The sequence below is a fragment of the Onychostruthus taczanowskii genome, unplaced genomic scaffold, assembly GCF_017590055.1.
Source record: "Onychostruthus taczanowskii isolate IOZ18803 unplaced genomic scaffold, ASM1759005v1 scaffold22, whole genome shotgun sequence".
Lineage (NCBI taxonomy): Eukaryota > Metazoa > Chordata > Aves > Passeriformes > Passeridae > Onychostruthus > Onychostruthus taczanowskii.
The window spans coordinates 5,604,720-5,631,618 of record NW_024499462.1 but is presented as its reverse complement, the minus strand read 5'-3'; the positions used below and the strand labels follow the sequence as shown (position 1 = coordinate 5,631,618).

The 26,899-nt window shown below is 39.4% G+C and overlaps 1 protein-coding gene across 1 annotated transcript in view; it reads left to right on the top strand.

Annotated features, from left to right (window-relative positions):
- GRID1 (glutamate ionotropic receptor delta type subunit 1) overlaps positions 1 to 26,899 on the top strand; it is a 481,999-nt gene that overhangs the window by 189,587 nt on the left and 265,513 nt on the right. The window contains exon 3 of the mRNA XM_041404961.1: positions 4,421 to 4,705. Coding sequence (XP_041260895.1) covers positions 4,421 to 4,705 — 285 coding nt within the window. The remainder of the gene's footprint in view (positions 1 to 4,420; positions 4,706 to 26,899) is intronic.

Sequence of the window (26,899 nt, the reverse complement as noted above, 5' to 3'; positions counted from 1 at the left end):
GTGAGAGACAGAAAGACATTGAAGTTTAAAGAGGCAGCGTGAATGCCAGTGGATATATTGTTGGAGCTGAAATTGCACTGGTAGCTGCTCTGTTGATAATGGAGGAACAAAGGATCAAGTTTCTACCCTTTTCTGACAATAGGAAGTCACTGAAAGGGAGACTGAGAGATGGTCATGTTGTCATATTGCCAGGAGCAAGATAGCAGTTTCTCTCGGAGTATTTTAATCCCCAGTGGTTTGGAGAGAGAGGGATTTAATTACAGAGATCTGAGATAAAGCTCTTAATGCAAATATCCCCATGAAGATGGTGCCAAATCAGGATTTTGCCATCTGCACCTGTCTTCAGAATTAGGAAGTACAGGAAGCAATGGTAGAAATGCAAGACCTGAAGGATGATTGCAGCAAAGTAGGTCTTGCATTGTCTCATGTGCCATGAGGAGTCCCACTGATGAGAAAGATTGTGTGGATGAGGCAAAGTCTGAAAATTAATAGCTTCTTTTTCAGGCTTAAGTGTGGTCTTAATGGAGTTAGAGTTGTGGTCTGGAGTTAGAGATGTGGGTCACAGAGTGAGAGAGTTTTGCATATATTGCTGTGATGTGAGAACAAAATTAGAGGCAATAGATGGAGAAGAAAGCAGTGTCTTGTGAAACACTGTGATGGAAATAACAGATCAAGATGTAAAGTGTCAAGCAGATGTGTAAAAGGGGTCTCTGAAAACAGACTTCAAAAGAATAGGTTAGGAGAGATACTTCACCAAACCAATGAGAAACAGGATTAATCAATAGTTTGGGAAACTTCAATGAGATCCAAGAATAAGCTTGAGAGATGCTCTGTTGATGGAGGCCAGCACTGAACAAGCACCATGGCATGATTTAATTCGTTCAAATACATTAATGAAGATTCTTTAAGTATGATGATCATGTTTTCATCATGTTAGACTACACATTTCTTACTGTATGGTTTGTATGATGTTGGTATCTTCTTAAAATGACGTTTGATGGTGATAAAGAAATTCTCAGCGCAGTAAACTGATATCTGTATCTGTTTAAATAGCAGTCAAATCTGGGGCAGGATTACCAGAACATTGCTGTCCTTTCATGTGTGGAACAAATACTTTAAAGGCCTTATTTCTTAAAACCTAGCTAAGTAAAGATATCTGCAACATAAATAAATATGGGGGCATTTTAGTTAGAAGACTATTAAATATATATTACCATAACTACAGTAGTTGAAGATGACTGAAGTTCTCAAGGTGTTTTGATTCCCCTTTCCCTTATGTTGGTAGTTTGATGTGGACCAAAGCATTTCAAATAAAATGTAGTCAGCTTGTAAGAATGTCAAGATCAGGGTTATGAAATGTTTATGCAGAAATCACAGATTCTTTTGAATGCTTATGAAACTGCAGCTGATAGAATTAGCCATTTACTCAGTCACAGAGTCAAGGATATTTGATTGTTGCTGCAAATCCATAGCTATTGTGAAGTTAAACAGAAAATTTCATCACTTTTCTGGGCAAGAAATTCGAGGAATGTGGGGGAAATACTGAAAAAGAAAAAAAAAAAAAAAAGTGGTCCTCCAGAGTTTTCTTCCAAGATTGTGTAAACCTTGAATGTTCCCTTGCTAAGGAATTTTGAGATGCCTTAAGAGCTAATGAGTTTTTTAATGGAGTCTGTTATGTTGTTGTTCCCCATTGTGTTACTCATGTAAAAAGTAATACTTTCCTTCTTTATGTCCTCAAAGCTTATTCTCACCCTTCAGTGCAATAATTGTGGCGAGGTTGAACTTCTTGGAATCCATTGTATTTTTGTATAATGAAAGTCTTCTATTAGGAATGGCATGTTCTGTTTCACATTCTGTAATTTGACTAAAGAAAGCAATTCAGAAAACACGAAACTTTTTTTTTTCTTTAGTCGTTCCAGTTTTTATTGCCTGCTACCTCAAAACAGAGGCAAGAGGAGCATACACATACTAAGTAACATATGCTTTTAGCCAGAACATAATCAATTGACAAAAATATCAGAATGTGGAAGCGTATTGACTAATTCTTCAATCCAACCCGTGTACACAATCTACAAAACACTGGGAAAATGCCCCAGCTGAAATGGTCTTTGCTGAGATATTTCGGCTGTGTTTGGTGGGCTCTGCTGAGAGATAAGGGGGCCCATTTGCCATGATCTGTCGCCTCTATGGTCTTTCTGCTGCTAATAAGCAGCAGCTTTTGGTTAGTGCCAGCCGCTGAATGAAGGTTTTTCTTGTTACACAACTGGTGATCAGCTCTGAATTGCACAAATAAGTAACTCTTCAATGCAGTTTCCCATCAGAAAGGGCTTTGTTTTTTGTCTCCTTCTGTCTGGTTTGCAAGTAAATTGTTCCTGCTACAGCCCCGTGTGGCTTGCTGCTCTCACCCTTGGTGACAGCAAAGCTTGCTGGCTGGTGATCTCTGCAGGGGTTTATGGCTCAGCTCTGCTGTTCTCTCCCTCTGTTCTCACTTCTCTGTTCCCTCCCCTACTGTGACTAAATAAATTACCTGTATGACATGTTCGGTTTTCTCTGGCAAGAAGCCTGGGAAATCAAATCTGTTCCCGAACCTGGGTCTCCCATTTGGCAAATATAATGCCTCCCTGCTGTTAAATCAGGTCAGCTCTCAGGAAAAACAAAGAACAATTTCATATAACTATAATCAACACAGAGTAAATTTAGATAATGCAGCTGACATATGTTTATTGTAAAGACCATCAAGGAAATAATTTTAAAAGCTCTTAATCTTTGTTGCATCAGGATACATGTTGAACATTCTGTGCACAGAGAAGATCAAACATTTTCTCTCTGTTATCCCATATCAAAGTGAAATATATCTATTTTCTGTCTGGTCTAAGATGATTTTTGATAGAGTGGTTCATTGGTTGTGTGAGAAACAGTTATGTATTTAATTATGAAGACTTTAATTAATATTAATTGATACTTAACTGTTAATTACTATTAATTATTAATAACCTACTTCCTTTGACTTTCTGGCCTCTGAAAGTGTAGATATACTTAGCAGTGTTTGGAGGAGGATAAATAAATGCTTTTAATAGATTGTGTTCTCTTTTCTGCCTTTCCACCGGAGATGAGGCAGTAGGTCAGTGCCAGTGTGGCTGCAGTCTCAGCCTGTGCAGTCTCCTTGCAGGGGGAAGCACCAGCATGGGCAGCCTCCCTTCTCCAGCTGGAAGCTGAATTTCCTGCTCAGCTCTCTGGGTGTCCCAGGGGGCTCTGAATTGCACCCCAGAGGCTCTTTGTTCATGCACTGTTGAGGAATTCGTGCAGACTGCCCAGGGCTGTGGAGCGTCTCCTGTCCCCTCCTGTGTGGCTTTGCTGTGCTGGGGGAGCAGAGCAAGAGTTTCCTGTGGGCATGCTGTGCTAGTGCTTGTTGGGGTTTGAAACAGCTGCTGAACCCCTGAGCTTGCCCCCAGCCCTCTTCAAAGGTGGAGCAGGCAGTTCCTAGGGCTAGTGCTAGCCTAGCCTAAAGGATCTCCTGTGCTGAGCTCCCAGGGCTAGCTTTGCTGCCATTTATTCACTAGAGTTAGTAAAACCCAGCATCTCTGGCTGCCTTACACTCTTACAGTCTTCTTGCCCCTACTGACTGAATACCTGCTGAGGGCCCTGGCTGGAAATATTTTCTAACTGCAGCTGAATATCAGGTTGCCTGATCTGGAGAAGTCCTGCAAGAACACAACATGTGTGGTGCTCTGAGCAGCAAAGCAGACTGCCCAGGCCTCTCCACGGTCTGTGTTTCAAACCCAGCGTGAGAATAATGGTTCATTCCCAAAAACAGATGGGGTCAAATGTATATGCTGTGTTTTTAAATAATACGTGCTTTTCCAGACCTTTTTAAGGAGAGCTACAGTGTTGCTAATAATTGTTTAGTTATTCATGAGTTTTCTTGGTTTTAAAGAATGCCTTCGTTGTTTCTTCAGTGCTCTGAGACACACAGTGAATGTTTTGTATCACTTTAAAAATTCCCTAAAAACTCTGCTGTATGAGCCAAGTCCTTGGAATGGAATTTACTCTTTATTTTCCAAAATCTTCATCCAGTGCATCCAACAAGGATTAAGGGGTTAAAGCAGTGAAGTGAGTTTTAAAAAATGGGAATTCATGCACCAGGACTGACCTGAAGCAAGGGCCATAATCCACATCAGCTGCTGTCTCGGGGACTGACAGTAGTTACGTTATCTATCCTCAACTTTGGCATACCAGGACAGATTGCAGATACTGTCTCCTACTCTGAAGGTGCAGGACCTGACTCTGAAAGGCTTCAGCTGATAGCCTAATATAAATAATTTCAAAGGCAAAACCTTCCTCCTTCCCCTCTTAGCATCGAGGTTGGCCAGAGGAATTGCTGAACCCACTCAAACCCTGCTTTACGTCTTGTCTTCTCCAGCCTGCGACCTGATGACCCTGGGGATCTTGGCCCTGGTGACGTCGACGGGCTGCGCGTCGGCCAACGCGCTGCAGTCGCTGACGGACGCCATGCACATCCCGCACCTGTTCGTGCAGCGCAGCACGGGCGGCTCCCCGCGCACGGCCTGCCAGCTCAACCCCAGCCTCGAGGACGAGGAGTACACGCTGGCCGCGCGCCCGCCCGTGCGCCTCAACGACGTCATGCTCAAGCTGGTCACCGAGCTGCGCTGGCAGAAGTTCATCGTCTTCTACGACAGCGATTACGGTAAGGGAAGGACAGCGCTTCAGGCTCCATCATGTTTGTTTCTTCTTAGCTGGGAGGTGGGGAGGGAAATGTAAAGGGAAGGGTGGAATATGGCGTGCTGGGTTTTTCACTGACAGAGGAGGATGTGTTTCGAGTGGATGCAGGTCTTTGTCTTGAAGGAAAGGTTGCTGTGAAGACTAGTTCCCAGAGAAGGAGCAAAGTTGCTTAGCAACACCTACCCAGACAGACAAAGTTTGAATCTTCTCACACTTTTTCAGTAAAATATTAATCAAGGGTTGACATTGATCAGCAGGGGTCACACAGATGTGCAAGGAAGTTCAGCATGGTCTCTCCCTGTTCCAGAAAATGATTTCTATCAAAGCTGAGTACAGTTCTCTTTACAAATAACTTTGCAATACCTATTACTTTTTTTTTTTTAATGTGCTTCCCCACACTATTCTGTATCTGGACTGAATTTCATAGTGATATTCCTGGCATTAAACTCTACTGAAAAGTAGAGTTAGCATTTTCTCTAAATCTCATGCATTTCCTTCAGCAAAATTCTTCCTTTGAGCTGAGACTTGAGGAAAAGGAGTCTCTGCCCTGTTACCTTATGATAGGCATAAAGAATAACAAAACCCTGAATCTCTTATTGTGCCAGGCTCTCAGAGGGAAAGGGAACTGTGTATACTTTTTTTTTATATCCCCCCCATCTCTGCTCTATTGATATGAACACTCTTCCATATGTTTAACTCATGGTATATTCAGCACTCCTGTCTTAGGATACAGGATCTGTAATGGGGAAAATAAATTTTCTATGGTATATTTTAAAAGCCTGCTAACACTTTTGCTTTAAAATGTGATGCATAATCTTTTGACATGGTGATTTACCATGAACAGAATATAAAAAAAACAAACGTAAGGTTAAATCATCATAGGAAAAAACAATCTTATGTATGTCTATGCATATATAGTTTAGATTTTATACATTTTCCACCATTGCAAAATAAATCTTTTTTTGAATTCTCCCTATATACTATCAGATTTTCAGTGCCAAGTCAGAGAGAAATAGCATCTTTGGTTTTGAAATTTGGTTAGTCCTGGTCTAAAAATCCCCAAAATCCAAGAAGCAAACAAAAGAAAAATAACAGTTCTGAGTCTTGGGTGAAATTTCTCTTCTCAGTTGCTAGATAGTTATTTGCTGTTTCTTTAACAGGAACATTGAGGATGATGAGGATGGTTTTAAGTCGGAAATCAACTGAGACTGTAACATCTTTTTAATGACACAGAATTGTTTTAAGCATGAGAAGACTTCCATGATGCTTGTAAAGCTAATCTGTAGACTCAAAAATTTAGTAACCCAGCAAATAAACTGTCCTGTAATTACTGTCCTCTGTAATGCTTGAACAGTGAATGCTTTGAAAGCAGAAGTCACAAGGTGCATGGTAGGTGTTCTTTTGGTGGCCCTGTGGTAGTGATGAGAATGTTGCTCTTTAGCAGAGGATTGGGTTTAACGAGTCAAAATTATTCAAACAGTTATTTCAAGCATGAAGGGGGAAGAAATAAAAATATTAGGATGTCTTAGAAACACCCCAGATGCTTGATGTGCAAACTACTATTTTCCTTATTAGCCTATCTGCTTACTGAACTATGGTATCCCGGATTCCAGTGATGCATCTGTGTTTCTTTGTCTTCTTTTTTTTTCTTTTTTTTTTCTTGCAAAGGCTTAACATTTCAGTAGCAAATCCTGAAACCCTTAATTCATATACCTCTAAATTCAGTTATGATCAAATTTCTCTTTTCCATTTGGCACAGGCTAAGTCATTAAGGTTGTGGAAGAGTGCCACAGGTGTTCTTCTCCTTCCTGTGGGGAGTGTGGTGTGCATTGCAGCTGCTCTTTCCTCTCTTTCTCCTCATGAATAAGACATCTATCTTATGTTAACTCCTGTAGAATAATTTTATTTGTAAGAATTTGGTGGGAGGGGTTTCCATAAAGAAGCCAACTGAAACTTGTCAGATCTGGGTGTGGATTAATGAATAGAGGATAAATAACCAATCCACTTCCTAGGATCTTGCATGCTGACCTCCAAAACAGATGCCTGGCTCCAGGGGCATGGCCCTTTCCTCAGCGCTGAGCTTCCACTGAGCCTTGCTCCTGCTTCTCCAGTAGCACATTCCTGCCGGCCGTGATAAGGGAGGTGACATTTGTGTCTACAGAGAGTTTCCAGCACTGGGCTTTGGTGGTTTTCTATAATAAGTGGTCCATTTCTACCTGGTCTCTGAAAGCTGTACCGTTCCTTTGAGTAGTGTTTTAATTTGTTCGTTTGCTGATCTCCAAAAGCCCTTGGTTTCCTCCTTGTGGAAACTGTCAGATTTTCTGAAGACTAAATAGCATTGCACAATTTAAAGAACTCCCCACGCTGTATTATGTTGAAGCTGAAAATTATTTATTAAAGTTATTACTTGTCCCTTCTTTGACATACATTTTGAATTACAATTTCTGTGGAAAAGTAATGGACTTGGCTGTGAGAAACACAGAGTAGTTTCTGAACAGCCTAACAAGCCCCTAGTATTCTTGTGGTTACAATGAAATATGCCTTTTTTCACACTGAAATGACAGATAACAATGTGTGCACAACTTCAGTGAAGGGGTGTAGTCCTTTACAGTAAAATGCCTAAAAGTCTATAACAAGAAATTGAGAGATTCCTACTGAGCTGTATCAACGGGGAAAGATTGGTTGATAATTGTCTATTCAGTTCCCCTTTATTTATACAAGAAAAGGTAGACGTTAATGCAGATATTGCATCTTCATGATTTAGCCCTTGTTTTTGCACTTCTCTCATTTATGGCTTGTGTGTGGTTTCAGAAGATGCACAGAATCCTGCTCCCCATTGATCACACTGGGAGGCTGCTGTTGCTGAGACTGACATTCACTTTTTTGGTGAAAAAACCAGCTACCCCTAAGTTTGCCATTGGCTGTCAGATGGTGCTCTGTGGAACCAGGTCTACCTGGCTGTAAAAGAACTTGCAACCCAATTCTGGTCTGTTGTGTCATCCTGAGGAGGTTCAGCTGCGCTGATATGTTATGAATTACTTTTTCCTCTACAGCAGAATCTTTTGTGCCTCCACATATATTGCAACAATGTGCACAGGCCTTCTGGGAAGTTTAATATTTTATTTTGCTGACCTTCTGGATGTAGAAGCATAAGTAATCAAAGTTTCTGACAGAAAAATTGGTAGTGAGGCAAGTTTCATAAAGAGTCTTACCAAGCTGTAAAATGACTATCAGTTAAAAGCAGTGGGTGCCACCCACCAGAAGATGAGGTTGGAAAATAAACAGTTGAAACTGTGCTTCTAGGATGAGCAAATAAACAGCTATGTGGTTAAGGATGGATTTGAGAAGAGTTTTGGAGGCTGGATGTGAAAATGAAAACAATGAGGCATATTAAATCATATTTCTAAAGAGAAATGTGAGTAATAGCTATGTTTTCACTAGATTAACCTTAGTACTGAATGACAATTTTTATCTCTATAGTTAGATTAGGTCTCTGCTTTCCTTCATACATGTCTACATATCTATATTATGTATAAAATGTAAGATAAAATTGGGGTATTTTGAGTCCACTTTGTCAATGAAAATGGTATTAGATCTGTGAAAAGTAGCTGTATTAGTTTATTCTTAAGTTTTGATGTCCATAAGTGAGTGTTGTTTGCTGAAGAAAAGTGTTGTATAAAAGTTTTACAAAAACTTTTGAAGAATATTTGACCTCCCAAACAAAACTATGAAACTTGGTTCCTACAGGAGAAAAACCCCAAGGCCACAGTTTATTGATTTCTAATTTGTAAAAGATTAGAGGTCTGTTCTTTTCCATTGATGCATTAACTTTGAATGCTACTTGATCAATCTTGCTATGTGGAAGGAACTTAATTTTCGAGTGACTGGTTTTGTGGGAAGTTGTGTTTCCCACAGCAATTATGTGGCAGTTTCATTTTTGAGTCCTGCCTGTCAAGGGCCTCAGCCATGATTGTAAATTACAGGAATTGTGCTATTAATAATTTTACAACAAGATATTGGTCATGGAATGGTCTGTTGTTTGTCAAGATCCCTTTGTGCAGGCTGCTACCCTTGCATTTATTTAATTTGCAGAGGAATATTTTAATGAAAAGTGAGAAATGCATGCATTTGCACAGTCCATGTGGAACACTGCAAATCCCTTGTGATGTGAAATATTGACTGTCACAACAAAAAACAAGCAATACAGAGCATTTGCATATGAGTGACTTTCACCTTACCTGCTTTAAGTTTTCTTTTGTCCTTGTCTGTTTATAACATAAACATCTTCTGCTTTCTGTGTCGTGATTTCAGCTGCCAGACAACCACTTCTGCATCACTGGGGCTGCCATATTTCCAGTGAGCACGCCTTCCTTAATATAAATACAGGCAACATGACACCTGAGGTGTTGAGGCACCTGCACGTGTATTGATTGGTGCCTGTTCAGCAAATCTGACCCTACCAGGAAGTATCTGAATTTTCCTGTGTGAGCTGTGCATGCATGTGAGTTTGCATGTGTTATTACAAATACCTGTTTTTTTTGGTTTTTTTTCCAACTGGTTGGTGCATCCCAGCTGGAACTGTTGTGGAAAAGTTTGAATTGAGATTGCTGTTTAATAGTAAGATATATGGATTTTAAGCAGCCAGCTGCAGAGAAATGTAACTTTATGCGCATCAGTCTGCAACAGCGATCGCTTAGGCAGGGAATCCTCAGCCACCTCTGCATTGATGCTGCTGTATGAGGTAATAAAGGGGAGGGATGGACTGGTGCTAAGCACCTTTTCACCCAACAAGGAACAGACTTGTCTGAGTATTTATTCTACTCTCTGCAGTACCTAGTTACTCAGGCATAACTGTACACTGGATGTCTAGTTTCCAGAGTAATATAAAATCTACCGGGAAAAATGAAGACCTTCCTGTAAAAAGTTTGTGTCTTTTAACCTGTGATCATCATTGCAGCTGCAGAGAATGCCAGGAAAGAAAGAATTCAGCCAAGTTCTGCATGTCTAACAGGGAGTTTGTGATACCATGGGGTAGAGAAAAAAATTGACCTTTTGACTTTTACATTGAATTTGATCTGGAAGCTATTGAAGAAATGGAATTGTGTTATCCTTGAATCACTTTTCTGACTGTAGCAGCACTTAAAGTAATTGGTCTGTTTAAATTAAGCACGGATTTTTGTCATTTGTGATGTTATTTCTTTTTATTTAGTAATGCATCACAGTATATAACACCAAATGTAATTAAAGAAAGTCAATTTCACTTCCAATTATTACTTATACATTACTTTTAGTACTTTGATTTTTAAGGTATGTGAGTGTGTGTGCTAATAGCAGCAGTGAGATTTCTCCCCCTCTAATCCCCATAATTCCTAGCAAGGTGTGGGAGCACGGGCAGTGGTTGTTAATGTGTTTCCCATAAAACATATGAAATGCTTCCAGGACAATGCCTGATGTGATACACAAATGATCTTGAACTTATGGTACAGCCTTTATTCTCAATGTGTACTGTCACAGCTTACCTGTAAATTTCAGTGGTAGCAAAAACCAGTCAGAGATCTATAGATGAAGAGTTTGGGCAGTTTTAGGCACCTTGTGTCCCTCAAAAATTCAAGGCAAGTTTGGGAAATAATTCTGAGCTTTCAAACAGTTTGAAAAATGTTTTGCGAAGAAATGATGCAATTTATTTTAGAAAATTCAAACCTCCCTGGACTAACACTTGCAGAAGAGGTTTGCAACTCTGTATTCAAAATAGATATTTTTAAGATCACTGGGTATCTTAAAAGACTTCAGAAGTCTCTATCTCAGTGTATGCTCACGAGAAAGGGAAATGAAAAGTGTTATTAGAAGCAGTTTTCAACCAGTTTTTCAGCTCATTCATCTCGTCAAAAGTGATTATTAATCTAGTCCTGAAAGCTGTCATTGTTCGTTCTTTAATATCTTTTTTAACTAGTTTCATTTTAGTGACCAGTCTTCAGGCTCCACTTTGTAGCAACTGGGGGCTATTGGTAATTCTGTTTCCCCCCCTTTAGATTCTGTAATAGAATAATAGAGCACACACTGTCTAGAGAAAGGGCAACATCACCAGCCTGGAACCATTTTGGGCAGAGAGGTCTTTGAAAAGTGTAGATGTCATCTGTAGAAGGCCTAAGTTCTTGACTTTCTTTCCCTGACTGAAGGCAGATAGAATCTCTTGAGTTAGACTGATGGCATGAAGCTAAACACTTTGTTCAGATGTGTGAAAAAGACAAGGAGAAATGTAAGGATGATTTGGTGTACTTGAGCAGGGAATCTGAGGACCCCATTCCAGGAGGGAGTCTCTTCAGTTCAGATTTGTTAGGGACTGAATGCTTACACATCCACTTAGAAATTTTTGGATTAAAGCATAGCTGGACATTGAGCAGAAAGGTTGGAGTTTATCCTGGAGGATGTATGCAGGGCTTCAGACAGTGACATCATTCTGAGAAAATATACTCAGATATCTCAATTTGCAATGAGCTTTGAATAAGTTCCCAATCCCTACTGGCTTTCATGAAAACAGTAGGGGAGAGGATTCATCTGTGTGTATACATATACATGCAAACACACACATATGTATGGATAGATTTAGATACAGAAATATTTATAGAGATACTTGTGTGAATTTCAAGAAAAACAGTGAAGGAGTGTGTCTGTTTATATACATGCATGTGTATACACTTGCGTGTAAATGTGTACATGACTCCATATACAGAACCAAGGAAACAGATTTCCTCTGCTCCTTTTGTGCCTTTGCCCAGTCCCCCAGTAATCCTTCTCATGCCACCATGGGCAGGACTTCTTTGGGCTCTTCTGTTTGGAGACTATTTCTGGTTCATTTTACCCAGGTAAGAGTTGGTGTGGCTTCCTACCACTTCTTTTTGTTTTCCTTATTGAGACAGAAATCCTGTTTGTTCTCCTTCTCACATTTCTGTGTTTTATTCATTTATTTTTCTGATGGCTGAATGTTTGTGTGGGTTTGCTGGCTTTCTTCAGTGCCCTGTCCAAATTGTTTTTAATGTCTAGCTAGCTGTCTACAGCTGCATAAATTGCATCTCCCAGCCAGACACTTGCAAAGGGGGCAGAGTCTTGCTCTTTATTGAATTGAGCTGTGTGGGCCTTTTGTACCTTCTGCATTTACCTTCTCATGTATTTAATGTTTGGATCTGGTGCTCTGGGAGTTATTTTAAGAGCTATTTCAATAATTTTAGGAGAAAATGCATCATTAGACTGTAAAAATTAAATGAAAATAAGAGGAAAAATGCTTCAAAGTTTGGGTTTTTCAGAGTCAGAGCCCATTACCAATGTAGTCTGGATGTCTGAGTTCTATTGGATGGTGATTTAATATTCATCGTCCTATTATAGCATTTGTTTAAGTGGAAATAATGCATTCTTTTTGTGTACAAATTGAATAAATAGGATTAGTCTCACTACTGGGGAGCATTGAGTCCTACAGAGATGCTTTTTTAATACTGGATATTTTGTTTTAATGTCTCTTGGTTTAGTAACCAACTCAAATAGACTGTTTCTTACAAAGCCTTATGGGAGAATTACAGAGGGCTTCAAGAAAGAGACAAAAATTGAGCTGGGACATCCCTTGCAATAATTTAATCGATTTTTCCCTGTTATGGGAGAGCACTTAATGGCAACAGCTACTGTCACACTATTTGGAGAGAGTAGTTGAGTTCATAAATTTGGAATGCCTTATGGGGTGAGGAACTATTGGCAGTCCCCACTTCATTGAATCATTTAGATTGGGAAAAAGACCTTTAAGATCATAAAGTCAAAATATTAACCATGTCCTTAAGTGTCGTGTCTACAGGTCTTTTAAATGCCTCCAGGGATGGTGACTCCACCAACTGCCCTGCTTCCCTGGGCAGCCTGTTGCGGGGCTTGGTGATTCGTTCCCGATATCCAGTCTAAACCTCCCCTCACGCAACTTGAGGCCATTTCCCCTTTGCCTGTCACTTGTACCTGGTAGAAGAGATGCACCCCCACCTGGCTGCAGCCTCCTTTCAGGTGTTTGCAGGGAGAGAAGAGGTCTCCTGTGAGACTGCTTTTCTCCAGGCTAGACACTCACAGGTCCCCGAGGTGCTCCTATGGCACTTGGCTCCAGACTCTTCATCAGCTGTGCAGTCCTGTAAGCACTGCACGATGTCACTCAAGATCACCTGCTCCATGGCCTTCCCTGGAACCTTCCCTGCGCCCCACCTCATCCATCAGCAAGAATCAAACCTTGGGGTGGATAAATCTTCAGCTGTTGCATAGCAGATGAGGAAGGGAATTCAGGACAGTGATTTAGTGCTGGTGTGGCTTGAATTTAATTTCCAAAGTCAGAGTGATTTCCTCTGGTCACTCTTTGCTTATATCAACAGCAAAGTATCTTCTAGCAAAGTATGTATGGGGAGTCAGGCAAATACAGAGACTGTGCAATAGAAGAATTGTTATGTTTATACCAAAAGACCAAGCAATATCCAGTGCCTGAAGTACAAAATGTCTTCTTTGCCTCGCAGGCCATAACCCAGTGATCTCACTTGTCCTAAAGCAGTTCCTCAGTAATTCTCAAAGTCATTTTGCTTTGGCCCACTTGCATTAATATTTGACATTGCCATTAACAGGAATTAAGACATACCTCATCTTCCAAAAGCCATATAATAATGTTGAGGGAACTTTGTTAAGAAAAGAAAAATCCATTAACTAGGACCAACGTTTCTCTGTAATCACCTTTCTCCTTCAAATGACAGAATCTTTACAGGAAGGATCTGTCGTTTATTTTTGTCATAGGGATAATAATCCCTCCTGCTGTGGAAGAATAATTAAAGGTCAAATTCTGGCATTGTATTCATGAATCAGCACAGCCTGAGCACCAACACCTAACTGGACACCCCACCAGGCCCTTGTGGTGCAATAGAAATCTTGGCTGAAGGAACAGCAGTGTTCTTTTATTTTTAGTGAAGTTTTTCTCTCTTGCTTTGCATTAAGGATGCTTTGTAATGATTGCCTTATGTATGGAAGCATATGTGAGTCCATCAAATTATTTATAAGTAGTTTGGACCACCCAAAGTGCACACTCCCTCTTTAGCAAGGAGCATTTGGTGACATTCTGTGGCTTTGCTGTATAAAGAAGTATCTGTGGGAGTCTTTATGGTGCTGCATATCTTTTATTCTCTCCCATCCTGTGCAGCCATATAAGTCTGGACAAGCTGTAATTAAGTGAAACAATATATTACAGTACTAAAATAGGAATAACAAGGGCAGCCTTGCAATGGGAAGGGTGGGAGGCGAGCAAAGAGGAACATTTAAAATGCTGGGTTATTGGCCAATTAGTGGGTTTGACTGAGTACTCATGACAGGTGTATTTAAGTTTTCTTTCTCTCAAATCCTAATTAAGTAATTGGAAAGAAAGAAAATTCCAAATTAAGGTAGAAGGAGAGCCTGCAAGCCTAGAGACAAGTGAGTTTGGCAAGTTCAGCAACCCCCAGTAACCACACACTGGCTTCAGGGAGATGTGACATTGGTGTAATGGCAGTGATGACACAAGGGGTTCAAGTGCTTTTGGGGGGAATCTCAAACCATCCTCTTCCTATTCGGATTCCTATTATCCAGCCAGTTCCCTTTCGATCTGATTTAGACAAAAACTTTACAAATTAGGAGTAAGAGAAGTCTTGAATATTTTTTGGTTATGCCAGAGAACAGTAAGACATTTATAGTCTCTTCAGACAGATGCATCAGAAAGGTGTTTGATGGTTTATAATGTGCTGTGCTTGAATAATTTTTAATTATTCTTGAAATGGCAAGGTAGAAAACTACAAAGTTAGCAATGAGATTTGTCTGTTTCCCTTTGTGGACTTAGCTATGGTAAAGATGGTAGAGTGGCTTAATTTTACTAGCGCAGCAACGCCACTGCACTTCATTTAAAAAAAAAAAATCACCAGGGTAAAAATTAGCTAAAAGCTCCACTTTTGGGGGAAAGAAGAGAAGGAACTTTGTTTTTAAGACAGATCTATTTTCTTGTTTAAGTTTAAGAATCTGGACTGAGTCAGTTTAAATAATAAATTTGAAAAATTACTGTAAGAGCTGATGTGCCACTAAGGTGAAAAATTAGTAAAAAGTCTCCTTGAAATCCAGATGTTTTTCTAAATTCTATATGTTTAGGAAATACAGGTGATCAAGGCAAGAGAGAGCTCTGAAGTCCTGCTGTGCACAAGGTTGCACTGTGAACTTGATTGCAGACTCTTAGATAGCAAAGAATCAACCCAGCAGCAGCAGGTGCTCGCTTCGGTTTGACACCAGGGCTTTCCAGAAGAAAAGGGTCTTGCAGAGTATCCAACGGTACTAAAAGCTTTAATCAGAGGTTGTTAAACATGAGTATTCCAAACATTAGACACAAAGTCACAGGACTAGTGAGGGCTGCTGCTCAGGATTTGTTCCCAGTGTTCCAGTGTTTAATCCCTTTTGTGTGCTAATTAACCTTCTGTGTTTCATCTTCCTCAGCTGATGTCAGGAAGATTCATTGTTATTCTTATATTGTATCATGGATTGGAATGGAGTAAACCATCTGTACAAGAATTCTAAAAACCTGAGTTTGCAGTAGTTATTGTGATGGTTTAGGATCTGCTAAAAATATTTTAATTTAATCATGGTTAATGCAAGATCTAACTTTTTATTGTTTTTAAATTCCTCTGAAGATGGACTTTTCCTTTGCTTAAGACTCCATGAAATTTATTAATCACTTTATAATAAAACCAAACAAATCTGAGACCCTTCTCCTGCAGAGGGGCTTGCAGTGCCACCTGAGGGAAAGGAACATCTTTACAAAACTAATAATCACCTCAGGCAGGGGGAAGTATTTGAGGAGCTCTGACCCTTTCCAGGAGAGAATTGTATTTTCATACCAGGTTTTTAATATTAATATATGAAGAAGGATTACCCTTGCTGTCTAGTAAAGCAATAGCTAATTAGATATTTGGTTTTTAATAATGAAAGTTAGTGTTAGACAATCATTTGGGGATTCTGAATGATTGTTTAGAAAACAAAAAGCCCAGTTGAATCTCCTCCTAGTTGTGCTCACTGCTGCTTTTCAAGTATTACCTCAGCAGAAATCTGTAGAGACATGTTTTTTGTCGTGGATTGCTTAGAAAATGAGGTAAGAATACCTATAGTTTTTGCATGTGAGTGGGAGTGATTTTGGAGGTGTTTAGACCAACATGCTCCTGAATGTTCTTATTTGTCTTACCAAGCTAACTAAAAAAAAAGATTAAAAAATATTGATTTTTATATTCTCTTTAGCAGAACACATTAACCAAAATAAGCAGCTAAATGTTCTTTCCCTTAATAATGGTTTAAAGACTGGAAATTGGCAAACTAAAGGAGACCTGTGGGGATATATGCAAATAGCTTTGTTCTCCCATATGTCTTGGGTGGGAGGATGGCTGCTTTCTCTTTAGCTAATTCTTTATGTGTTAAAGAGCTGTGGTGTTAGGGGAAAAGATCTTTATTTATTTATTTAAAGGAAAAACGAAATACTCTGGTAATGATCTGAAAGAAACATTTAATGTTTATTGTTGTTAATTACTGTGGTAATTGTATAGAAGTGGTAATGTGTGATGGTAATTGCTAGTTTATTTTTTTGAAGAATGTTAATGCATCCACAAGTGAGTTTTTCATTAGAAAATCTTGTGTAGGATGTAGCCATGTTGTCAGACACCAGACTCTGCCCACAGCCTGTCTCATGGTGGGGCGTCTCTTACAGAACTTGACTGACTTATGTAAAATATCATATGTTTACAATAAAATTAAGGCCAAATAGTCATTAAACTTAAAGCTGACAAGATGCTTCATCTCTATGCTTTGAACTTCAATTGCCAATGAGAAGTAGTTGAAATTTCAGCATCAGGGAGATGACTGATTTTCATTGGCTTTTAAAGCAATCTCAGAATTTGGTCTACAGATTGTTTTGCCTGTTGAATACATTTTTACCAAGACCTTTTTTAAAAAAATGTGACAAGACTTAATTTTACTGAAATTTAAGGGGCTCTTCCTTACATAAGTTTAACTTGCCAGTCAGGTTTACACTCGTGGCCCATAATCTTCCATTTACCACATGGTTTGCAGCAGCAAGCAGTGTTCACATCCCTGTGGCTTTTCCACAGCTTTTCTGTTCAAAATGTTTGGGTCACGGGCTGTGTGTGTGGTTTAGATTTGTTTGCTTTTTTAAAAGTGGCTAACATTTATCACAAACGTGGTTAATGGCTGTGGCGAGGGTTGAGCTGAAGTCCCACCCCTTAATGTTCCTTACAAAAATATCAGTAACAGAAGCCAAGCCAAAATCTACCTGTTCACACTTTCCATGAGAATCCTTTCAAAGAAAGGTGGTGTACCCCATTTTGTCATCAGTTTTGAAAAGAAACTCTGAGTATTGATTCATAATAGGGGCTGTATTTGTTATCATTCCTGTTGGAGAAGGCACTTCCTCCTCTCTTTGACGCCTTGACCCAAAGGGCTTAATTCAGCAAGAGATTGTTGAACCAATGGGGATTTTTTTCTGAACTACAAGCTTCAGGAGGGGCTTCACTGTACTCGTAGGCAGTTTTGTTCTCCTTGTATTGAGGGTAAGGAAGTGAGATCAGTATTTATTAAGTCTGAAGTGGCTTCTGTGTTCATTTGTGGTTCATCTGACAGCCATGCACTTCGCAGTTAGTGTTTCTATTTAAGGTACAGGCTTTGTCTCTCTCCTTGTTTCACACAGCAATGGGGAAATGGAACCATCCCTATTAGAGGTAATTGGTAAAAAGCCATAACTACTGCCACACTATGCACTGAGGTTTATAACTCACTTTACTTGCTGAGGCTGCAAGTCTGAGCTTGGAAATGATTTGCCTTTCTCCCTTTGTAATCATATGCTGCTTTCCGAGGCTTCACTGGAATGCAAGCCGTGAGGACTGCGTTATTATTCTGTCCTTTGCTTGTGAGCTCGCCCTCACGATGGGAAGAGCTGTGGAGTCATTTGGGCAGCATTAATTGGGGACTAATCAGGAGCTGGTTGTCTTCCTTCCCCTGCAGTCTACATGACAGCTGCCTGTACGGTGGCACGGCAGTGAATAAAGCAGAGGCAGCTTTTTGGGAGAGCTCTGTTGATTTGGCATGTCTGTCCTTACAGCTGCCCACCCACTGCTGAGACTGACTGGTGATGTAAAGGGTAGGAGAAAAAGACACAGGAACATATGTGCTGAGACTATTTCAGGGGACATTTTTTTGTGCTTGTACTCATGTCCTCATGCTGACACCAAGTGTTGTCACTTATTGCTTTACATATATGTGCATGTATGTGTACAAATGTGTATGTCTATGTGTAAATGAAGAGCAAAGACAGCTCATGCTTGTCTTGATGAATGTTAATTACCTGGAACCTATAATTAGAAATTGAGCTTTAAATACAGGGGTAGCATAAATACCAAAAAAATCCCAACTTGTGGAAATAGGAGTTTGGTTTGGCACCATTTAGACGTATGAAAAAAGGTGTTTTTTTCTGGGAAAATATGCATTTCTTGGTTTTTTGCAAATCAACATCCAGCTTTTCAGGCTTCCAAGCAAGTCAGTTTTATGAATTTGGAGGGTAGGAACTAATGCATAGCACCCAGTCTTTGTAGGAACATACCTCCTGCTTCCTTGTGCTACCTCCCTTATGCACACACAGCACAAATGTGAGGTGTGTGTGTCATCTTTGCAAGTGCACATGTTAAAAAACCAGCACGGAACCCACTGGTAATGAGTCCTGCCTGTAGTTGTTAGAGCTATAAAGGTTTTAAAGGTACAACTTTGTTTCCAGGTAACCCTGTTACCTTTGTTTACCATTTTGCTTTTCAGATTTTATTTGTTGTGTTTGGTCTGTCCCAAAGAGTAAGTGATTTTGGCAAGGTCAGGTTTCGTAGGTAATGTGATGTTGATTTGTGAACACAAACTGTGTGGCAAACCCAGTGGAGTTCGTGTGTTTGAGCGCTGTGAGCTGACTGCCTCTTAGTATTTTCTTCTCTTCTTGCTTTTCCTCCTCTTTCTCTGGTATTTCAGATGGAAAGTGTAACATTCCCAGCACACCACACAGCGTGTGCCAGGCAGTCTGTTGTCAGGGGCTTCCCGAGGTGATGCTGCCGTCACCATGTGCTGGGTGTATGAAGTGTCTTGTCCCTGCCATCTCCCTGTTTGGCCAACACTTTGTTATTAATGGATGATCAAACTGGGAGGTGCAAGGAGATCCATGGTACCTGAGGCTTTGCTGAGAGCCTCAGAGAGCTGAGTCTGATAGATGTGGTGTTGGGAGTTAGCTCCATTAGCTCCATGTGTATTATAATTAAAGTCAGGCAAGCTGATAAATATTGGAGATGGTTGGCTGTAAATCCTGATGATAGTCAAGGTAAAATATGTTCTAACTTACATGATACTGAAGTAAAATTACCTGAAGGACTTGTCTCAAGGACAAATTCAACTTCTTTTTAAGGATTAAAATATTTCCTAAGTTAAATTAAAAGATAAAAATTAGATGTGATGTTAAGATGTTTGAAATTGTGAGAGCATAGAATATTTTAGTGTGAGTTTAATCACGTTTTGAAGCACTTCAGCCTGAATGTCCGTATGTTAGAAGAATGAGAGCTTGGTAGACTGTGGAGAGACATTTGCTTTGCTGTGCTAGTCTTCCTGCTTGAACACTCTTGTTTACTGTTGGAAGCTTAAAATGATTGATAATAAAGCCCTCCACAATTTTATTTCTGTCATCTGTAGTGTTTGATATTGCTATTAAGGCAAGTGACAAAAGGTATGCAGACCTGAAGAGATGTAATTGTAATACAATAGTGCAGCTTTCTATGCTAGTTCCCGCTCCCTGAGACATTTTGATAATTGAGAGCTTGTTTCTGCTTTCCAGTGTGTATTAAAATGGTAATAATTGCATCATCTCAGTCCTATCCTGCCATATTAATTTTGAGTTCCCATTGTATTGGTCTCTGTGTCATTGTACCCAGATGCTTATATGGCAAACATTATGACTGGGAGGTAATTCTGCCTTAGGTAATGCTCTTTTCCTCTAATGCCCTTGTATACTGATGATTGAAAGTTTAATATGTTTACACCTAGAGGATTCCTGCATGAAAGTGGTTGTTGTCCTTTGAGAGTGGGATGTGTATAGATAGCAAGTGTTTAATTCATACCCCTATTTTCTTCTCATGATTAAAGATTTTTTTTTTTTTTTTTACTGAAGATGTCTCTTAGTGAAAGGGGGGAAGAAGGGACAGCAGGAGAATAGGGATCTTGTTTTTATGTCTGTTGATTTTAAGAATGTATTGGGGTTGGAATTGTTTCATAGCACTATGGATGGCTTGTGAGGATGTTTTTAACAGCATTATCCCTGGACTGTGGGGGATGCTTTGGTTCCCTGGGAGTGAAAGGTGGGATGCCTCTGTTGAGAGCACTCTGCTTCACGCTGCAGTGGTGGGGAAAGGGTTTGGCACTGGCACAGGTTTGGCTTTGGGCAGTGTCAGAATGCTCCAAAGGAGTGCTGGGAGACCCAAATGGCAGGGACCAGGTTGTGGAAAAATGGCTTTAGATCTTGGTTAAAAAATGGTCTCTTTCCCATAGCTCTTCTCTGTCACAGACTGAGTTAAAATTGAGTTTGGTTGTTGAGTTGTTATTCAATGCAAATGGGCAGCACAAATGGATGTTTTCTGCTCTCCAGTTTCACAGGCTGGGTTGGGGGTTTGTACGGGACAGATCTCTGCATCCAGTAATATTTCTTGTAAGTTAGGGATGCTGAGAGAGCAGCTACAATGTATTGCAGAATGATTGAGACCTGGGTAATTTCTGTGCTGCAAAATGTCTTGAAAATTGTTAATATTTTCCTTTCACGAAAATGCAAAATAGTTTTTCATATAAATTCCTGTCCACAATAAATGCAGGGACACTGATATCTTCAGGCATCAGCAAGGAGATGAAACTCCAGAAATGCTGGTTTTATTGGCACAATGTCAACCTGCTGCTGACTTTTGGGGTAGTTGGCCCTGTTTGGTCTATGAAGAACAACATTTAATGCCTTGATCATGAGGTCAAAATATATAAATGCTTGTGTTTTACTTAATTTTTGATTTATTTTGGAACATTTTGAGTTGGTGTACACAATAAAGTGTTTCAATAGATGCAGTTTTCATCTTTAGAGGTAAACATTATTTCTCATGCATGCTCTCTTTCTGATAACACTTGGGAAAAAAGGCCAAATAAATTTAATATGCAGATGCTTTTTGCTTTATTTTTTGGATGTTGACCTTCCCAGAACAGCACTAATGATTAGTGCTGTTTTGAAGGCAGACATCTCGCTTTATCTCTAGAGTTTTTCTGTATTTTTGAAATGTTAAATTGAAGCATAAAGGGAAAATGTTTACTTTTATCTCTATAACTATTTCTATGTAGTTTTCTGTTTGTTGACAGGCAGCACTTTGTGCTTCAGCACTGCACAGCTCCAATCAGCACACTGATCTTCATGGTGACTTTGTGCACACTTTGCCAACATTTTTACATCATTTTCCTTCCTTGTTTCCTTTTAACCCTTGTATTTATTGAAAAGCCCTTTCCATATATCAAGCCCTTATTATCTTTACTAAAGAAATGGTGATAATCTCTGACCTTAGAAAAACAATACTGTTTGGGGACCTGGTTCAGCTAGACTTCTACATCAGGAGCTCATTTTTTTACTCTATTTTTAACGATGAAAGTTACTCTTCAGATTGTTATACAGGAGTAGAACATGAGATATTTATGAAAGATCAGACATTAAACCTTGGCACACTTCCCTTACTACAGGCTTGTCAATGTATTTCTGCCCAGTTTGGAATATATACTACTTTAAAAAAGCCAAAAAAAAAAAAACCCAGAAGATAATGTGTTTTCTTCGAATGAGTTCAAGTTTTTGTTTCCAGTTTGGACATTCCAGTTTAAATCATTGTAATTACTAATTAGCATTGACTGAACATTAACAGAAAGTATTGACTACGGAGGATTATTTATTTTATACCTTTTTTTCCAATTTTTAAAAATTACTTAGAAATTATTTTAATTCAGGAATATGCCTGGTTTTTCCATGCCTTTAGAGAAGCAATTCCTTTGATTTTTCAGTTTTTCAGTTATTTTAAATTCTGTTGAAGTTAGGTAGCCAGATAGGTATTTTCTAAAAGTATGTTTGAGAAATTTTTTGATTATTTATGTGAACCTGCATATACATGTGAATTTATAAGCAATATGATTTGATGTGTTTGTAAAACTCTTTCTCATGCTTTTATGCTTTTCAGAAATTATAAATCTTTATTAGGAAAAGCTTGGGTGGTACCTGTTTTTTTGGGTTTTTTTTTGGTAGGAGTTAAGTTTGTTTGGTCTGTGGAAACCAACAATTACTGTGGATAAAAGCAGATTCAAAGGTATTCTGATGAGCTGGGAGATATTTGTTTATTCTCAATAGAGAATCCAAAGTTTTGGTCCAAGTCTGACTCGTGTGCCTCTGCCTGTAGCAGAGCACCTTACTGAGGCTGTTTAACGCCTGCTCATCAGTCTTTGCTGTTAACCTGTAGTCGATGAGATCATTCAGTGGGGGATTCCTTGGCAGGTCTCAAATTGCAGTGTAAGGAGACAAAATGTGTTGCCAGAGAATGAAAGATCACCTAATGTTTTCTCTCTCAAGGGGTCGCTTCCAGAGGGCTGGAGTGCCCTGCCTTTCCTTGAAAAACCTCTGTGTTTTATGTCTGTAACTGGTGTGCCACGTCAGCTCAGATCCGATTTGCGCGATTGTTTTTCACCTGCTGGATTTGAAAACTGTTGAAAACTTTCTCCTCATAACTCTGTGAAGTTGATCACGTATTGGTTACTTGATCATTATGACATTAAGACTATTAGACTTGATTAAGTCTATTAAGACTTGATTATTAAGACATGAAACTGCAATAGTGCCCAATCCCTTTAATATGATTGCCTCAGTGTTAAAAAAAACCCAAAAACCCCAACAGGGTAGGCATAAAGTAGTAGGGTAAGTGTGTGTTGAAAAGGGTGTCCCAAAGGGCTGCCTGTAGATGCTGCCTGCATTATGAGATGAAATTATTATTGCCATATCAATAGGGCTGTGTCCTTTAAAGAATTTAATTCCTTAAAACTGTTTGGAACTAAGTTCTCTCCTAATTACTAGTTAGCAGAGGGAAGCCTTTGATAAAAAATCAAAATAGATAACACAAAAGAGAGAACTTAGTTTGTAGAATACAATATTAGAAGAATCCTTGTAAATTGATTGGTTTTTACCTCCACCACCTCTTGTGTTGTCTTCTACAATTTGCCTATATTACCTATCTGCTTCTGAGTATTGACATTCACAGTCAAAACTAGTCTGCTGGTACTGCAAAAAATGAGTCAAATCAGTGTTGAGATTTCTAGCAATAATGCAGTACAAATACTTTTAATAATTCTGTGGATCCTCTGTGTGTGTGTGATTTCTGCACTGAGGCAGTGAGGTGCTTTGTGAGTCACACTATCTGAGAGAAGCCTCAGGAAATCCCAAGATCCCACTGTATGTGTATAAATATATTTGTTTTCAAATAAGACTCTGGACCCGAATACTGAGGTACAATGCTGAAGTGTGTTGGTTTTTTTGGGTATTTTTTGAGTGATATGACAGCAATAGCATCCTTTAACTTCATGCCTACACATCAGTAGATTTTGAGAGAACATATGGAGCTGCAGAATGGTTTAGGTTGGAAGGGGACCTCAAAGAACATCTGGTTCCAACCGACCTGCCATAAGCTGGGGTGCACCCATAAATTCTCTGGGCAATTTGTTCCAGAGTCTCACATCCCCACAGTCAATAATTTTTTCCTAATATCGTCTCTAAATTCTCTCTCATTGTGAAGCCATTTCCCCATTTTCCTGTCACTATGTGCTCTATTCACTCTACATGAATAAGAACTTACAGCTGGAAAAACAGTAGCAATTATTTTTTGTGAAGAATATTTTCACTGATTTTCTTCAGGAAAAATGTCATGTCTTATTTACAGTCTGAGGTAACTTGACATCACTGAAACACCTTGGCCTTCCAGACCAGAGCCCAGAGAGAGGGGTAGAAAGGGGGGGAAAGCTCCTCTAATTAGGGTAAAGATATAGTGAAAGAGAATATAAAAATAAGTTTGTCCCTCTTTTCCACTCAGAGTACAGAAGGAAATGGAGTAAGCTTGGGGTTTTATGGAAAGTTAGTTTTTGGACAGCCTATACTCAAAAATTATTTCATTGGAAAAATGTGTTTTAACAAGGTAATTACTAGTCATTTGCTGAGACTGATTATAGTGTAAAGGAGCAGTTTAAAGGCCCAAGGAGAAATAAATGACTCAGAAGGAAAAAGTTGTCATCCACCCATGCAATCACCAGAAATAGAGAAAACTTTTACACAATAACAGGTACAATTGTGGGTTAAGGAGCCAGGAGCCAAGGAGCTGTCAGCCTGGAAGGCAGAAGAGGAGAGCCTGCTGTGAGGAGCTACTCCTGACAAATCCCTCTTTGCCTCCATTCCAGAAATGGGACAGCATTAAAATCAGTTAATGCTCAGGTGATTCTAATTATTAGAAATGTATTTTAAAACCCACTATATGAACTTGTTTGATGTGGTAAGTCAGTTGTACTGCATTTTTTTGAATGGCTGGGAAAGGCTTTATGTTTCTAGAAATGCTCTTTGAAGTGGGGTTTTTGGTACCGCAGCTTTTGAAGGCACATCCAATTTTTTATGTGATTAGCTCAGATACCAAGAGCAACACAAGCCTTAAGAGGTCTCAGTTCCCTGCTTCTTTAGCATGGTTTTCTCCAGCTGGTCTGTCTTGGTCACAGCATAATTGGTATTTGAGTTTTTCACTTGAAAGCTGGTTCACATATGACTGAGAGCTATAGCCGCACCTTGAACTGCAATGCAAGCAAACTAAATGTGATCACTACAGATCGAGCTTGCATCACACAGCATTCCTGTGGGGGTAAATTAGACCTGCCAGGTTTGTTCTCACCACTTTCCAGCTCCCTGAATTGCTCTCTGTCACTTGCTTTACTTGTGTGAGAAAGACGCTTCCCAACAGTGTTCTCACTGACTCACTTCAGGAGTTCCAACCAACACCCAGAAAATGTTTGAAATGTAAAAGAGTTGGCCCCATGCATGGCTTGAATACTTATTTATTTGTGAAAGCAAAGTTCAAGGCACAGAAGTTTCTCATGCTAGGAGATATTTCTCAGAACTTAACTTGAAATCTTAAAGCTGCTATGTAAGATGGTCTCTAATGGAGAAGTCTGGGGAGAGACAGATGAGCAGTATCATGATCAACTCCTAAATGAGTGAACTTCATCTCTCCCTGATTTATAAAACGAGTGGAGCCTTCAAGGTTTCAGTGGGAAATATTATTCCTGAAGTTAATGTGTGAGTTCTTCTTAATGCTTTATAGATTAACTTTGTTCCAGTTGGCACCATTAAGTCGAGTAAAAGAAGCCATTTAGTTCAATTCTTGACCTGCCTCCCTTCTACCCCCAGTTCAGAACTAGAATTTAAGTTGCTGTGTTTGTGAGACTTAATCCCACTGTATGTGAGGAAAGCAGCTCTTTACCTAAGTCACTTCAAGAAATGATAGGAAACCCCCCCCAGCATATACATTGATATGTAAATATAATTCTTAAAATTTGGTTTGAGGTTGCGTATGGCAGTTTTGAGTAGCCATCAGCTACTCAAGACAAGTGATACAACTAATTAAATTCTACTTTTATAGATTAAATTGATTCCCAGGAGCAGCAAAAGTGTCAGGATAGAATGGAACTATTTTCTCTTTTTCAGGGCCTCATTGTTTATTTTTTAAATTTTAGTTCCTAAGCTTGGCTACTTGAGGGGAGCGGCTTATTCTGCAGGGAGCTTCAGGCATTATCAAAACAGTCAGGAATGTACAGATCCTGTGACTGGAGTTGGTAAGGAGAAATGTCGTGCACTTACTGTGTCTACAGGGGTTGGATATGCTCCAGGACAGCAACAGTCCAGACCTGGAACCTCCACTTTTGACTCTGTGGATTGTGTGCATTAATAGTCATTAAAAATATTTTCACAGACAAAGAAGGGGAGGGAGTCAAACAATCAAATGTTAAAAGGAAAACTGTTGGTGATCCAAGGATGGTGTTCCACCAGTGTGGAAATTAATGCTCAGGAATGAACATTGGCACCTTTTTTTAATTGATTAAGCTTTTCTCTCTCTGTTGAGCTGTTGGAGGAGGTGCTGCATTTCCTTTTGTTCTCTATAAGAAATCAGAAGAACAGGAGAAGGACAACAATATGCCTTGCTCAGCAGCCTAAGTTTGAGATATATCTGGGCTTTGGTTCTTTGTTTTATCTTGGTTGTCCATTCAGTTTCCATCTGGGTGCTTCCTCATTTTTGAATGTGCAGAAGTGTGAATTCTTTTTGGAAGCAGAAGAGAACTGGAGCACTTACCAGAAGAAAAAACAAGATGGTCATCCTGGACCAATCTTTGTCACAATGGTTTGAAGAAGGTTGAAAGTCTGGATCAGTCTGTTTGGTTCTTTGGTTTTTTTTTTTTTGTTTTTGTTTTGTTTTTGGTTGCTTGCAAAAGCAGGAATGAGAGCCCCTTTTAATGTAACACGTCTGTCTGTCTTGCAATAAGTAGTCCTGTAATGTTTTCTGGTTTTACGTTGCTGAAGAACTGTGAACAAAATGTATGTTTGGCATTGGCCTCTTCAGCAAAACCTTGTAATGCCATAAGCCTAATGAACCTTCAGTTGTGAAGGTTACAAAGTCTGAATTTCCACATCAGCTATGTTCTGTGTTTTCGTATTAACTGTCACATTAAGAAAAAAGATGATTGGCTACATTTATTGCACACTTTTCATTTAGATGTGTATTTTCAACTTCAAAGGTTAGGTGTCAGGTTTTATAGTTAGGATAACTTGGACAGAATGCTAATCAGGAGCTCTAGAAGCTCTCTGAAGAGTTTGTAATGGACCACTGGAGGAGTAGTGGGCCTCTGGCTCTTTTCTCGTGCAGTTCTCCCTTCAGAATGCTAATCAGGAGCTCTAGAAGCTCTCTGAAGAGTTTGTAATGGA